The 14,902-nt window shown below is 43.5% G+C and overlaps 1 protein-coding gene across 5 annotated transcripts in view; it reads left to right on the forward strand.

Annotated features, from left to right (window-relative positions):
* Positions 1 to 14,902, forward strand: part of VRK1 (VRK serine/threonine kinase 1) — a 71,964-nt gene that overhangs the window by 44,919 nt on the left and 12,143 nt on the right. For all 5 annotated transcript variants that reach the window (XM_045823003.1, XM_045823000.1, XM_045822999.1 and 2 more), the window contains 4 exons: positions 550 to 682; positions 1,449 to 1,569; positions 1,859 to 1,917; positions 5,582 to 5,760. In XM_045823003.1, the coding sequence (XP_045678959.1) occupies positions 550 to 682; positions 1,449 to 1,569; positions 1,859 to 1,917; positions 5,582 to 5,760 (492 nt within the window). The remainder of the gene's footprint in view (positions 1 to 549; positions 683 to 1,448; positions 1,570 to 1,858; positions 1,918 to 5,581; positions 5,761 to 14,902) is intronic.

The following is a 14,902-nucleotide window of genomic DNA, read 5'->3' on the forward strand; positions in this document are numbered from 1 at the left end:
AGATGAGAGCCTCATCTAGAAGTTCTTGAAATCATTTTTAAAACCCGAATCCTTTTATGGAGTGAGTTGACATTGGATGACATCACAAGTGCAGACGCAGAGGCATGGAAGACGGCTGGTGTGTCCTGTGCCAGCGGGGTCAGCAGGGTCACACTGGGGTGTGGCACTTGTGCCGCGGCGAGTGCCGATGGTTTGCTTTGTGCTGCGTCTTCTTTCAGCCTGTGAAGGAGAGTGGGAGGGTTATATAGCCCATGCTCAACTTGAGGAGTCAAGATTAATTACAAGTATAACACATATCCAAAAGAATACAGAGTCAGGTGATACTATCTGGACTATAGCTACATGGTCACCTAACTCTTTCCTCTTTAAATAGAAAGTCTTTTAGAATGAAGTCTTTGCTGTTGTTCTCATGTAGGATCTGACTTGTTGGGGTGATACAGTCTTACAGTGAATTTACCCTTAAGTGGCAGTATTTTGTTTCTGGTCTTTGAAGCAGTCTGCATGCAATCATTCTGGCTTTAATCTGTCCCGGTGCTTGGGGATTTCTAGGTGTACCTGGTAGATTATGGCCTTGCCTACCGGTACTGCCCGGAAGGAGTTCATAAAGAATACAAGGAAGACCCGAAAAGATGTCACGACGGCACCCTCGAGTTCACCAGCATCGACGCACACAACGGCGTGGGTATGTCGGGGCAGCTGAATAGGAAACGCACCGCTGACATCTGCGGCCGAACTCCCACGTGGTCCTAAGTTCTGCATCAATCACTGAGGAGAGGAGGATGAAGAGGCAGCGGGGTGGGCGAGGAGGCGTGGCTAGACCCCCAGGCGTACCACAGGCCCCTGGTGCTCTCTACCGTGTCCCCCCACGCCTCAGAGACTCGAGGTCTCGCAGCGAAGGTGGTCCAGGCCACTGCGGCGGGCTTTCTTTGCGGTTGTATTAGCTTAAACAGAACGTCGGTCGTTTCCCCCCTGAAAGTCTAGGTTTGTCATGCATGTACAATTTTGTAACAGGCAGACGTGTGTTTTGTCACCTGTTCAATTAGTCTGTTTCTTCAGCAGTCACTTCTTTTTTCTGTGCCCAAAACTGGGGGAGCTAAACCCCCTAGTTCTCTGGCTCTCTTCATGGGTCACGGCATTTTTGATATCTTCAGTTTTTCCAAAGGCAGTATTAAATGGGATATGGCTTTATGTTTTATTTCTTAGATTCATAGTCTCAGTTTGAAACTCTAGAGTTTGCCAGTTTGGGTTTTAAAGTAAATTATTAGTTGGAGGTAAATTATCTTTTCGTACTCCCCAATACTCAGTATTTTTATTAAATTCAGTCACAATTTTATGGTGAGAAATAAGACAGTAGAGTTGACCGTTTTACCTTTATTGCTTTATATATCGTTGACATTAACCTTAAAAATCATTTCGCTGTGCTTAACCCGCTTCTTTTGTGTCCGTAGCCCCGTCCAGACGAGGCGACTTGGAAACCCTTGGCTACTGTATGATCCAGTGGCTCAGTGGCCATCTTCCGTGGGAGGGCAATCTGAAAGACCCTGGCTACGTTAGAGATTCCAAAATCAGGTAAAGGAGCCTTGCACGTCATTTCGGGCAAACTCGCAAGGAGGCAGACGTCCTCGTCATAACCCTGTGCTGGAACTGTAGCTCTAACTGATACTAACGTAGAAGTAAGGAAGTACTTGTGAAACCGTAAGATTTCTCAGTCATTTGTTCAGTTCAGTGTAGAAGAGTGTCTGTGAGCACACTTAGCAGGTAGCGCGGTGCCGCTAGCGTGCTGTTTACTGGGGTTAAATGTTAGTGACGCCTGTGTCATCAAGCTTCAGACAGTGACTCATCCTTTCATTCTTAACAGATACAGAGACAATATTGCAAGTCTGATGGACAAATGTTTTCCTGGGAAAAACAAGCCAGGTAGGAAAAGACTTCTTGTATACTCACAGGGCTTTTTTCTCTGAGAGGAAACAGTCGCGACGCCCGCGGAGTGACGTACGAGTTCAGGCACGAGCCGTGTGCCGGGCTGCGCGCTGGGAAAGCATGTCCTTCTCGGGCGTGCGCTCTGGGAGGGCGGTGCTTCCCTCGGTCACCCACCGCTTCCGGGAAGGGGACCCGTTTCCTTCATTCACTCGGCTGTGTTTTGTTTTGTTTTTTTAAGTTTATCGTGTGCCAGGGAGGATCCTGGGCACTAGGGATACACCTGTGAACGAGGCACAGCGGTTGCTGCCCTCACGAAGCTCAGGCTCTAGTCGGAGTAGAGGCAGGACACAGGGGGTGACCGGTACAGAACACTGTGCAGTTAGTACTAGGGGGACAGGGAGAGAGCGTGGAGCGGAGTTAGGGAACCAGCCGGGGCGCGGGACTGGGCTGGAGTGGGGGGCACAGGTGACTCACCGAGGTGGGGGCGTGTGAGCAGTGAGGGAGAGAAGGCGCGGACCCCGTGGGGCCCGGGGCTGGGAGCGCCGGGCGGAAGGGACCGGACGTGCCGGGTGTGCTCGGGGAAGGCATCCTTCGGGCCGTCGCGAGGGCTTTGGCCTTTACTTGGAGCGGGAGGGTAAGGGGTGGAGCAGGAGAGGGGCGTGGCCTGTGCGTCTCGAGGGGCCCTCTCCCCGGCTTGTGTCTTGAGGACAGACTGCTGCAGGAGCACACAGGGGACCGGCGGGGGTGGGTCGGAGGAGAGGCGGCCGTGGGGGCAGTGAGGAGTGGCCGGTTCGGGTGGAGTGAGAGGTCTTTTCAAGCCTTTGCCTAGTTGTCTCTCTTTCAGGGAGGTCTACCCTGACCTCATGCTATTTCAGGTTGCAGCCTACTGGCCACATCAAGAAACAGAACATTACAGGCTTCTCGGAATCCCCTCCTGGCCCTAGCCTGTCCCTCTGGCCTAACGAATCACCAGCCCAACCTCCCGCACCGAAGAGCTGCTTTTGACCTGCGTAGGGGGGGGCCGGCGGTGCGGACAGAACGCGGAGTCCCCGCCCCGTGGGTTGACCTTCTCGGCCTGTTGGAGCCGTGTCTGTCACTCGGTGGTGGTTGGTGGGGCTCATTCCGTTGTTGCTGGTGTTTTGGGTGTTTTTATCTATTTTTAATTTTATTGAGGAATAATTATAATTGTGTATATTTAAAGCATGCTACACGATGATTTGATATACATGTACGTTGTAGAATTAATTACCAAAGTCAAGCTAATGAGCACATCCATTACCTCGCATACTTACTTTTTCACGGTGAGAATGCTCATGGCCTGCTCTGAGCGGCCTCCGTGCACACACGGCGGCGTCATCGACAGTGGGCACCGCGCCGAACCCCACGGCTGTGCGGCCCACAGCCGTTCGTTCGTTCTCGTTTCTGGGTGTGTTCCGTTGTATCCAGTGCTGCTATTATCTGTCCACCGCTGGCTGTTCCCAGTTCTGACGGCTGTAGACATGCCGGTCACACGCACAGGGGTGTGGAGTGTACCTGCAGCTGATTACTGTGCGCTACGACAGGAGGGGCCGGGTTTCCTCGCCCCGTGTTTGTATCCCGCCAGCCTTCCTCGACAAGACCCTTCTTGCCCCGCGTGCCACCTTCGTCTGAAATCCAGTGTGGATCTGTGGCTCTGTTTCCAGACTCTTCTCTCTCCTTGCTCTTTTTGTTTATTCTCTGACCATGCTGTCTTAATTATTGTGCCTTCATCTTAAGTCTTGGTGTCATCCAGTAGTTTAAGTTCTCCAGCGCTGTTCTTTAAACTTGACCTTGCTGTTTTGCTGTTCTTGGTCTTTTGCGCACCTGTGTACATTCAAGGATCGCCTTGTCACTTGGACGCCCCCCCCCCCCCCCAGCGTGCTGGCACTTTGCGTGCGGTGGCACTGGCTGCACAAAGGGGGAGCAGGCTGCCAGTCCACCGACGCGGTTTATCCGCCATCCCCCCGCTCTCAGGTCCTCCCAGCTGTTTTCCCGTGTTTGCTGCAAAGATCATGCCCATCTTTCATTGTGTTTGGTGCTTTTGATGCCATATTGTGGGATATGTATTTAAAAATACTTCCCAGTTGCTTGTTGCTAGTGTACAGAAACAGAACAGATTTTTATAAACTTACCTTGCTTCTGTGACCTTGTTATGTTTACCTATTCTAGTCATTTTTTAAATAGATTCCTTAGGATGTTCTGCATGCACTGTCATGTTTGGGAATGAACTGCTTTGAGTTCTCCATGCATCTCTGCGCCCTTCCTCCTCGTCTTGCCTCACTGCCCTGGCCGAAGCTCCACGACCACTGAGGTGCTGAGAAGAGGCAGGGACGGTGGGGGGGGGGGGCATCCTTGCCGTCACCCTCTCTCAGGAGGACAGGGGGTGATGTTTGCCCTTGCCGTCGCCCTCTCTCAGGAGGACAGGGGGTGACGTTTGCCCGAGGTTTCCTGTAGATCCCGGTGTCAGAATAACAAAGGTGAAGGGAGGGTTTCTTTTGTCTCTGTTTTCCTCCCTGTCTCAAGCATCTTTAACCTTGCCAGGTACATAATGGGCGCGTTACACACAACTGAGTGAGTGAGGGTGACGTGAGATCCCTGACAGGCTCTCTTTCTTTTTCTCTTTTAATCCTCACCTGAGGGTGTTGTTGATTTCAGAGACGGAGGAGGGGAGAGAGGGAACATGATGTGAGAGAGAAACACTGATCGGTTGCCTCCGGTATACGCCCCGACTGGCGACTGAACCCGCAACCCCTTGGTGTGCGGGACGACGCTCCCACCAGTGAGCCACCTGGCCGGGGCCCCGACGGGGTCTCTTGCTTGGCTGAGTGTGGGGTGTGGGAAGGGAAGAGTCTTGGCTGGAGGAGCTGGAGGCTGGGGTCAGTGACCCAGATGGGGGAGGCGCAGGTAGCAGGTGCTGGGGCGGGTCAGAGTGTCGGCCCGAGTTGTTGGGGTTTGAGATGACATTTGTTCGTCTGAGAGCCACCACGGGAGGCAGTGTGTGGACAGGTCTGCAGGACAGGGGACAGGGCTGGCCTGGGGAGCCACACATGTGAGCCAGTAGCCCACAGAGGGATGTTTAATGTTGGGAGGTGTTGGTCCTGGCTCATGAGATTTCCGTATGGATGTGGTTCTGCCACAGTACACAGTAAACCTTTATCATTCAGAAGGTGGTGTTTCTCTTTTATGGGAAAACCAAGCCTTGCTTCCTGTTTTTGATATGTTTTATTCCTCATTTACACAATGAGACTAAAAAAACAAACCCCATTAGCTCTATTCCTTGTAATTAAGCACATTTTCCTTTATGATCTATGTTTCACACCCTTTTGTTTTTTTGATAACTTTAAAACTACAGGAGTTGTTTTTGTGCAGTTTTAAACTTTAAGTATGTCTTCTATCTTTTTACCTCACCATTACAAAACTGCTTTTACACAGTATCTCAAAACATATTTTTTATTTTGGCTATTATCTGACAATTCTTGAGTTGAGAAGCATACTTTTATTGAAGAAGTGATTGAAAAGACATCCTTTAACAAGATAAACATTTTTATTCTGATTGTACTATAACTACTAAATATTTTCTTAGAAGGGATAAATATATTGTATTTATGCTTTAAAAATTACAAAATGATTGTTATTCTTTTAGATGAAATTGCTAAATACATGGAGACAGTGAGGTTACTGGACTACGACGAGAAGCCTCTCTATCAGAACTTACAAGACATCCTTTTGCAAGGACTGAGGTCCCTGGGAAGCAGGGATGACGGCAGGCTGGAGCTCGGCGTTTCGGAGAACGGGGGCCTGAAAGCGAAAACGGGAACAAAGGTGAATTTTGTTCTTGAATTACCCTTTGGACTTCCTGTGATTATAATTGCAACAAGTACTAGTTTCAGTAGAGTAAATAAATCAGTATCTCAGTAAAGAAAATAATGACATTGTTTGGCAATTAAATCTTTATCACCATTATCCAAGCTCTTTATGATACAGAAAAATATATAGTGGGTTGTAGAAAAATGAACATTTTATATTTATTATGTACAGTAGCAAGGTACTAACTTTTCACGAAGACCCTAACTCCGGACGGCGACCTCTGGCAGAGGGCTTGGATGGGGCCTCCGTTCCCGGTCTGGGCGTGTTCTTTTCCCCGGGCAGCCCCCGTGGCTGACCTTGTCGCTCAGGTTTTTTCGTTTGTTGGTTTGGTTGAAGTGTTTATAATTTGAAAATTGGTGTTTGAAAATCACCATTTCGACGTTTTCTTGTTCAATAGCGTGTTTACCATTTGAACATGATTTTGCTCTTTGCTAAAGTGTCATTATATAAAGTCACGTGTATGCATATAAGGGGATTCATTTCTTAGAGAGAAATGTTAAGAAATGATGAACTTCATGGTAGGAGTATTGCATAGCCATGTAAACAACCCCTGGTGTCACTTTAATATTTACATTTTACAGGTATACATGGACTTTTTGGTTTATTGTTGATTATTTCTAGTAATTATTGACATTTCCTTTATACTCTGAAATTACTTAAAAAAATGTGCCAGCTGTTTTGATAGGAAAACTAAGAAAAACAGTTTTTGCACTGTTGACCAGTCTTACTGTCATTAACTCTGTAAGCCCCAGTAGATTCCTTTGGAAATCTCATGTTCTTAGCTAATGAGGAAGAGGGTTGAAAAAAAATTTTCTCTTTTCAAGAAAGCAGCAAATTAAAAGATTTTTTAATATTTTTTCTAACTTATAAGGGAGATTGGAATTTTGAAAAAAAATTTTTCCTGTAAGTTTTGTGTTGATTGCATCTGTCCAATTTCGAGGTCGGCAAGTGGGCTGAAACTTTGATATGAGGGGATAATGTGGAGTCCTGAGTGGGGTTTTTCAGGAAGGCAGTGAATTCACAGTTTGCGTGCATGGCTAAACACGCAGCGTGCACCTTCGTCCCCAGGCAGGCTTCTTTACGTTGTGTTTGTAGCTAGCTGCTGGAGTGTTTTCCTCTAAAATTTTGCTGGTTGGGAAGAAAAGATCTCTGTGCAGTGAGAACTTGTCCAGTGCCATTCCCTCACCCTTTGCAAACCACTGTTTGGACCTGTGTGCTGGAGAAAATTTGGTTTCTGGGGGTCGGCTGACTTTACACCCGAGTAGGTCAGTCTGCTGCAGAGCTGACATCTGCGACCTTGCCGTTCTCTCTGTCCGTGGGCAGCTCAGAAGGTGGGAAGGATCCTGTTGGATCCTCCCTTCATGTGTAAAGCTTCATGTGGGGGGCATGTATGAATACTAAGTTGAACTATTAGGAGATTTCCTTTATTTACTGTTCTGTTTTGTTTTGTTTTGTGTTTTTATCTTCATGGATGACACAGGGCTATTCTGAATATCAAAAAGAAATTAGTGAAAGTTAGGATCAGGTAAGATAATGAAGCTGCTTGTGGGACAGGTAACTGTAGGTTTTGTTGGCTTTTGTCCTTCTGTTTGTAAAAGTGAAAGAGTTGGACCAGGCAAGTTTCTCCCTGTCTGTCTGTCTGTCTCTCTCTCTCTCTCACTGTTTATTGGGGTGACATTGGTTCACAAAACCATACAGGTTTCAAGTGTGCATCTCGAGAAAACATGATCTACGCATTGTATCGTGTGCCCGTCAGGCCAAGCAGAGTCTTTGTCCCCATTGCGCTCCTCTTTGCCCACCTCTCTGGCCCCAGCCCCCTTTCCCTCGGCCCGTCACCGTGCTGTTTTCCGTGTCTGGGGTTATGCGTGTATGTTTTTGGCTAGTTCTTTGCCTTCTTTCATCCGGTACCCCCTCCCTGCCTCCCAACAGCTGTCAGTTTGTACCATGTATTCGTGCTTCTATTTCTGTTTTATCATTTTATTGTGATCACTAGATTCCACACATAAATGAGATCATATGGTGTTTGTCTTTCTCTGACTGGCTTATTTCACTTAGCATAATGCTCTCCAGGTCCATCCTGGTGAGATTTCCTCTTTCTTTCTCTGGCCGTGTAGTATCTCATTGTGTAACTGTACCACAGATTTTTATCCAATTACGTACTGATGGCCACTGGGCTGTTTCTAGATCTCGGCTACTGCAAGTAACACTGCAGTGAACATAGGGGTGCACAGATTCTTTTGAATTAGTGTTTCAGGATTCCTAGGATATATTCCCAGAAGTGGGATTGCTGGGTCAAAAGGCAGTCCCATCTCTAATTTTTGAGGGCACTCCGTATTGTTTTCCATGGTGGCTGCACCAGTCTGCATTGCCACCAACAGTACACAAGGGTTCCCTTTTTTATTCACACCCTCCACAGCGCTTGTTTGTTGATTTATTGATGACAGCCATTCTGACGGGGGGTGGGGGGGTGGGGGTGAGGTGATATCTCATGGTGGTTTTAATTTGCATCTCTCTGATGATTAATGATGTTAAGAATCTTTTCATATGTCTATTATCTGTATGTCCTCTTTGGAAAAGTGTCTGTTGAGGTTCTTTGCCTATTTTTTAGATCGCCTTTCTGGTGTTGGATTGTGTAAATTATTTATATATTTTGGAAATTAACCCCTTATCAGATGTATCATTGGCAAATAAGGTCTCCCACACAGTGAGTTCCCATTTCATTTTGTTGACAGTTTCTTTTGCTTGCAGAAGACTTTTAGTTTGATGTACTACTGTTTATTTTTTTCCTTAGGAGATATATTGACAAAAATATTGCTATGAGAGATGTCTGAGATTTTACTGCTTTTGTTTTCTTCTAGGATTTTTATGGTTTTGTGACATATGAAGGTAAACCCAAAATATCTCAGAATTTATTTAATAAAAAATTGTGTATTCTTACATGTTTAAACTTCACTCACCTTCATAGTAGTCTATTTGATGCAATACACTTATTGAGACGTATTTTCCACTCTCGAAACAGTTTTTAAATGTATCTATTTTGATGTTTTTTAGTGTTTCTGCTGTTTTTTGTTTCACTTCTTCCACATCGGCGAATGTTTTCCTCTAAGGATTTTTTTTATCTGGGGAAACGAAAAAGGGTCGTTCAGGGTCCGATTGGGTGTATAGGGAGGTTGGGGCACAGGGGGTCATGCCATTTTTGGTCAAAAACTGCTGAACACTCAGCACATTGTGGGCAGATTCACTTGTAAATAACCCATCATGAAATGGGCAAACACGTTGAAAGAGTCTTCAAAAAAATTTGCTGAAGTTGAGTGTAGCTTCTTGTAACAGTGCCAGCTGGCACACAGATGGGCTCCTAGCAGGGGAAGCCTGTCCTAAAAGGGGCCCGCCCTCCAGAAGTTAATTCTGGGTTTTTTGTGGGTGGCGTCTCCACTTAGTTGAAGTCTTGTATCTATTTTGAGTTTATTCTTGTGTTTTTGTAAGCTGGCCTAGTTTCCTTTTTTTTTTTGCACGTAGCTCTTTAATTCACCCAACACTGTTTACTGAAGGGACTGTCTTTAGTCCATCATGTGCTCTTGACTGTCGTCAAATATTAATTGACCATAAAATGTAGATTTATTTTGGGCCCCTCTGTTCTGTTCCATTGATCTGTATACCTGTTGTAATGCCAGTACTGGGCTGTTTTACTTACAGTGACCTTGTAATATAGTTTGATACCAAGTATTGTGATCCCTCCAACTTTGTTCTTCTTTCTCAAGATTTCTGCGGTTATTTGGGATCCTTTTTGGCTTCATACAAATTTTTGGAATATTTGTTCTAGGTATGTGAAATATGCCATTGGCATTTCAATAGGAATTGTGCTGATTTTGTAGATTGCTTTGGGTAGTATGGACATTTTAATGATGTTAATTCTTCCAGTCTGTGAACATGGTATATGCTTCCACTTATTGAATATTAATTTTGTATCATACTATTTTGCCATATTCATTTGTTAGATTTAGTAGTTTTTTGGTGGAGTCTTTAGGGTTTTCTATGCACAATATCATGTCGCCTGTGAATAATGACAATTTTACTTCCTCTTTTCCAATTTAGATGTCTTTTTATTTATTCTTGTCTGATTGCTATGGCCAGGACTTCCAGTACTATGGTGAATACGAGTGGTGAAAGTGGGCATCTTGGTCTTGTTTCTGATCTTAAGGGAAACACTTTAGTTTTTGCCCATTGAACATGATGTTGGCTGTACGTTTGTCATGTGTGGCCTTTATTATGTTGAGGTACGATCCCTCTATTTTCACTTTGCTGAGAGTTTTTATCATAAATTCTGTATCTATTGATATGATCATGTGATTTTTATCCTTCATTTTGTTTATGTGATGTACCACATTTATTGATTTGCGAATATTGTACCAACCTTGCATCCCTGTAATAAAGCCCACTTGATCATGGTGTATGATTTTTTTAACGTATTACTGGATCTGGTTCGCTAATGTTTTTTTGAGGATTTTAGCACCTATGTTCATCAGGAATACTGGCCTGTAGTTTTTTTTTTGCAGTGTCTATTTCTGGTTTTGGAATTAGCATAGTGCTGGTCTTGTAAAACAAAGTTGGGAGTCTTCCTTCCTCTTGAATTTTTTGAAATAGATCGAGGATAAGTGTTCTTTTTTTGAATGTGTGGTATAATTTGTTGGTAAAGTCATTTGGTCTAGGACTATGGTTTGTTGAGAGTGTTTCGATTTCTGCTTCAGTTTCACTAGTTGTAATCTGTCTGTTCAGCTTCTCTGATTCTTCCTGATTCAGTTTTGGAAGATTGCATGTTTCTAGTAATTTATCCATTTTTTTCTGATTTTCCAATTTGACATATAGTTGTAGTATTTTCTTACAGTCCTTTGTTTTCTGTGGAGGCAGTTGTTACTTCTCCACTTTTACTTCTGATCTTATTTATTTGGGTCTTCTTTTTCTTTTTTCTTGATGAGTCTGGTTAAAGGTTTCTCAGTTTTGTTTATCTTTTCATGTAACCAGCTCTTGGTTTCATTGATATTTTGTATTGTTTCTTTAGACTCTGTTTTGTTTATTTCTGTTGTGATTTATATTATTTTCTTCCTACTAGTTACTTTGGACTTTGTTGTTGTACTTCACGTTCCTTTAAGTGTAAAGTTAGAATATCTATTCAAGGTTTTTTGTGTTTTTGTTTTTGTCTTTGTTTTTGTTTTTGTTCCTTGAGGTAGGCCTGTAATGCTATGAATTTCCCTCCCTCTTAGGACTGCTTTCGCAGTGTCCCACAGATTTTGGGTTGTTGTGTGTTCATTTGCATTTGTTTCCAGGTAATTTTTTTATTTCTTCCTTGATCTCATTGTTGACTCATTCATTGTTTAATAACATGCTATTTAGCCTCCATGGACATGACTTTTTCTGTTTTTTATTCAGGTTGATTTCTAGTTTCATGCCATTGTGATCTGAGAAAATGCTTGATATGATTTCAGTCTTCTGGAATTTGTTGAGACTTGTTTGTGTGTCCTAACATGTGCTGTATCTTTGAGAATGTTCCATGTACACTTGAGAAGAATGTACTTTCCTTTTGCTTTGGGATGAAATACTCTGTGAATATCATTAAATCAATCAGATCCAGTGTGTTGTTTAAGGTCGCTGTTGCTTTCTTGATATTTTGTCTGGAGGATCTATCCACTGCTCACAGCGGGTGTTGACATTCCCTCCTGTGACTGTGTTGCTATTGGTCTCTCTCTCGCTGTCCATCCAGATTTCCTTTCGCACGTGTAGGTGCTCCTGTGTTACGTTTACAAGGGTGACATCCTCTTGCTGGATCTGTCCCTTTGGTGCTACGCACCATGTAGTGACCTTCGTTGTCTCCTGCTTCGGCCTCTGTTTTGAAGTCTGTTTTGTCAGATGTAAGTATTGCTGTTCCAGCTTTTTTTCATTTTTATTTGCACGAAATATTTTTTCTATCCCTTCACTTTCACTCTGTATCTTTTGTTCTGAGATGGTCTCTTATGGAGACCAGTATTTTTTAACTTTTTTTAAAAGACCTAGAACATTTTTTTTTTCAAATAAATGGTAAATACTACATATCTAAAACAGATAAAAGCAGAGCTCCAGTGACTGAAAAGTTGGGGGCTTCCTATGAGGGAAATCTTGCTCTTTTGAGAAATCAGTATTCATTTCTTTTTTAGCAAGGGGTATGTATTCGGGGTCTTTTTTCCTCTGGTTACCAGGAAGCTAAGAGCTAAATATGACTCTGTGATTATAGAAATTACAGTATTAATCCTTATAATTAGTGTGTTTGCTCACTCTTTGTCACAATTTCTTAAGTTTTTTTCAGATTTATTATTCAGATAATCCATATTTAAGTGGTAGTTTTTGTTTTTCAACCTATTCATTCCTTGCACATTCATGTTTAGAATTACAGAGGACCTTGGAGATCCTAGTATGATTTATGCAGAGTCGAGCTTTGCAACGGAAGCGTCCTGACTGTTTTTACTGCACACTGCTTCCTGCAGCGACTTAGTAGCTGCTTTATTTATTTATATATTTATTTGTTTGTATTTTTAAATCCGTACTCGAGGATATGTTTGTTGATTCTTTCTTGAGAGAGAGGGGGAGAGAAACATCGATGTGAAGAGCATCGATCAGTTGTCTTTTGTATGCGCGTAGCCAGCGCAGCTCAGTATCTGGTTCTGTCTGTCAGCATGTGCCTTTATGAAAATTTTTGCCAATGCCTTATTTTTTTAGTTTTTCCAGTTTTATTGAGATATAATTAGCATCTAGCACTGTTTAAGGTGTATGGCATAATGCTTTGAAATGAAATGATTACCATAGTAACTTTAGGGAAAAAATAGGAAAAAAGTATATGTTCTTTGTATTTATCAGACTCAAATCTCTTTTGAAAGGGGGCAGGTGTAATCAATTCAATATATGTTTTTCTTTATGTTCCTATCGGGTATCCATTATGGTAAGACCTTTCAGCCATGCATTAAGTGATTCTCATGCATTTTCCTACAATCGTGTACATGTTTGTGATGTCCACCATTTTGACTCTGAGCATCTCACAGTGAAAGAGAGGGGAAGAATAACCCTCAGTTTGTTGCGCTTACCTGTGGTAGGGAAGAATAGTAAATGGTAAAGAAGCAACGTACTATCACTGTGTTTGCTTCCTGTTGCAAAAAAAAATAGAGAGAAAGAATTTATCAACAATGGAATGAAGCAAAGTTTCTGTTTTTTATAGCCATTCTTTATTATGATATAGCATATTTGGAAACTGGAGTGAAATATGAATTTACTCACTTGGAAGCGCTTTTAGTCTCAATAGCTTAAGAGTTTTCTTTAAGGCACAGAATTTTGGGATGACGGAAAGCTGAAGAAGGAAGAGTCTGATGACCAACCTGCCTTTAAAAAGAGCAGCCAAAGACTCCCGTTGTTGACTAGAATCCCACACTCACTGGCCTCGGCAGTGCAGTTGGGTTACGGGCTTCAATGCCTACTCCTAAGTCAGCGCTCCACGATTACGTGCAAGGTGCGATTCGTATCAACATTCCACAATGACGTACGACGTGTGACTTGTACAGCTGGCCCAGGCTGGGCCTCTGGGGCCATGAAGATCACTAACATGCCGCTTCATCCTTAGAGAATTCCTTCCTGTCCATCTGGGGTAGGAAGAGCTTAATTTACGGGAAGGAACTCAGCAAGTTGTAAGGACATGAATACCTCCATTAGCTCTTTTCCTGCTGGGTTTCGGTGAACTGGCTTGTACCCAAGCCAGCAAAGAGGGGACCGTTCATTAGACTCGCTTGGGTATCATCCCACTGAGTAGATCTAGAGGGTGGCCCTGCAGTTTTTATTTTATTTGTTCATTTTCAGGCAGTATGTATTGTTGTTCTTTATGGATGGGGTGCACATACCTTTCTTTCCGCACCCAAAGTTTCTGTGTTTTTTTAAGTTACGTTAGACTAGTTGGCTTTTCTAGAGGTCCTCCGGAACATCACCGATCGCTGGTCGGCAAACCCCTGCTGCCGGCACCGGCCTGGCACTGGCGCCAAGAGCTGAACGAGCGTGAAGCCTCGCACTGCACACCTGTGGTCTGCAGCTGCGCCGGGCCACGTGCCCCCCCCCCCCCGCTCTTTGGGGCAATTGCCCCTCGCGCGGGGCTCGTCGCACCACGTGGCCTGTAGCCTGTCAGCCTGCCCCGGCTGTGCCCTCCGACTGTGGGGGAGGCGTCTCTCGCTTTTTCAGTGTGTTGGAGTAATAGAGAGAAACTGTATTTTAAATGCATAAATTTAGGTTGTTGAAGTTGATACACTTTTTTAAAATAAGGAATGAATTTTTAAAAAGCTTTCTTTTTATGCAAATAGTGTTACCTGTCTTGCTCCTAAAATGGTCATGTGGGTTAAAGGAAGTATACAAAGTGCTGGAAGCGCACTGGAAACATACTGTGATCTATACGCGTTAATGCATTATTATTTTTAATGTGGTTGCACTAAGGTTTCTCAAGTCTTTGCGCTCTTGATGTCAAGAAAATAGCACGTGGAACTTTTTCACTTGAATCTGTTAACGCCTTTTGAACTAAGATATTACAAACTGAAAATGGCTTACATTTCGCTTGGTGTGTGTTAAAAAAGGTTGTTTTGAATAGGAAATGACTGGGAATTGGTCGAAGTTGATTTTACAACATAGATGTCCCAGTAATTACTGTGAAATAAAGACTCCAAAATACAGCTCCATAGCTTACTCATATTAAAAAAATATATAAATCAAACTAATGAGTTTGAAGTTAACTTTGTTCCTGAAGGTGATGATTGCTATACTAAAGGATTATGGGTAGCTGACATACCGTAGGGGACTTGGAGTGCCAGAGAGTTCTGTGTCAGCTGTTTTCTGCCTGTGAGTTTGGGAAGGTGGTCTTTTGCGGACACAGCCTTACTGGGGGAAGTCTGCCTGTTTCTAATAGAACTTTAAGACTGATCCATTTTGTGAGAAACTTGTTTGTTTATGGCTTGTGATCAGCTAATTCCTCACCAGTCCATACGGTAGGATTCAGTTTTTATTGAAACATTTATCTTTATATAAACATTGACCTTTTTAGTGTAAG

This window comes from Phyllostomus hastatus, unplaced genomic scaffold, assembly GCF_019186645.2.
Source record: "Phyllostomus hastatus isolate PE091 unplaced genomic scaffold, TTU_PhHast_1.1 phas_scaffold_501, whole genome shotgun sequence".
Classification (NCBI taxonomy): domain Eukaryota; kingdom Metazoa; phylum Chordata; class Mammalia; order Chiroptera; family Phyllostomidae; genus Phyllostomus; species Phyllostomus hastatus.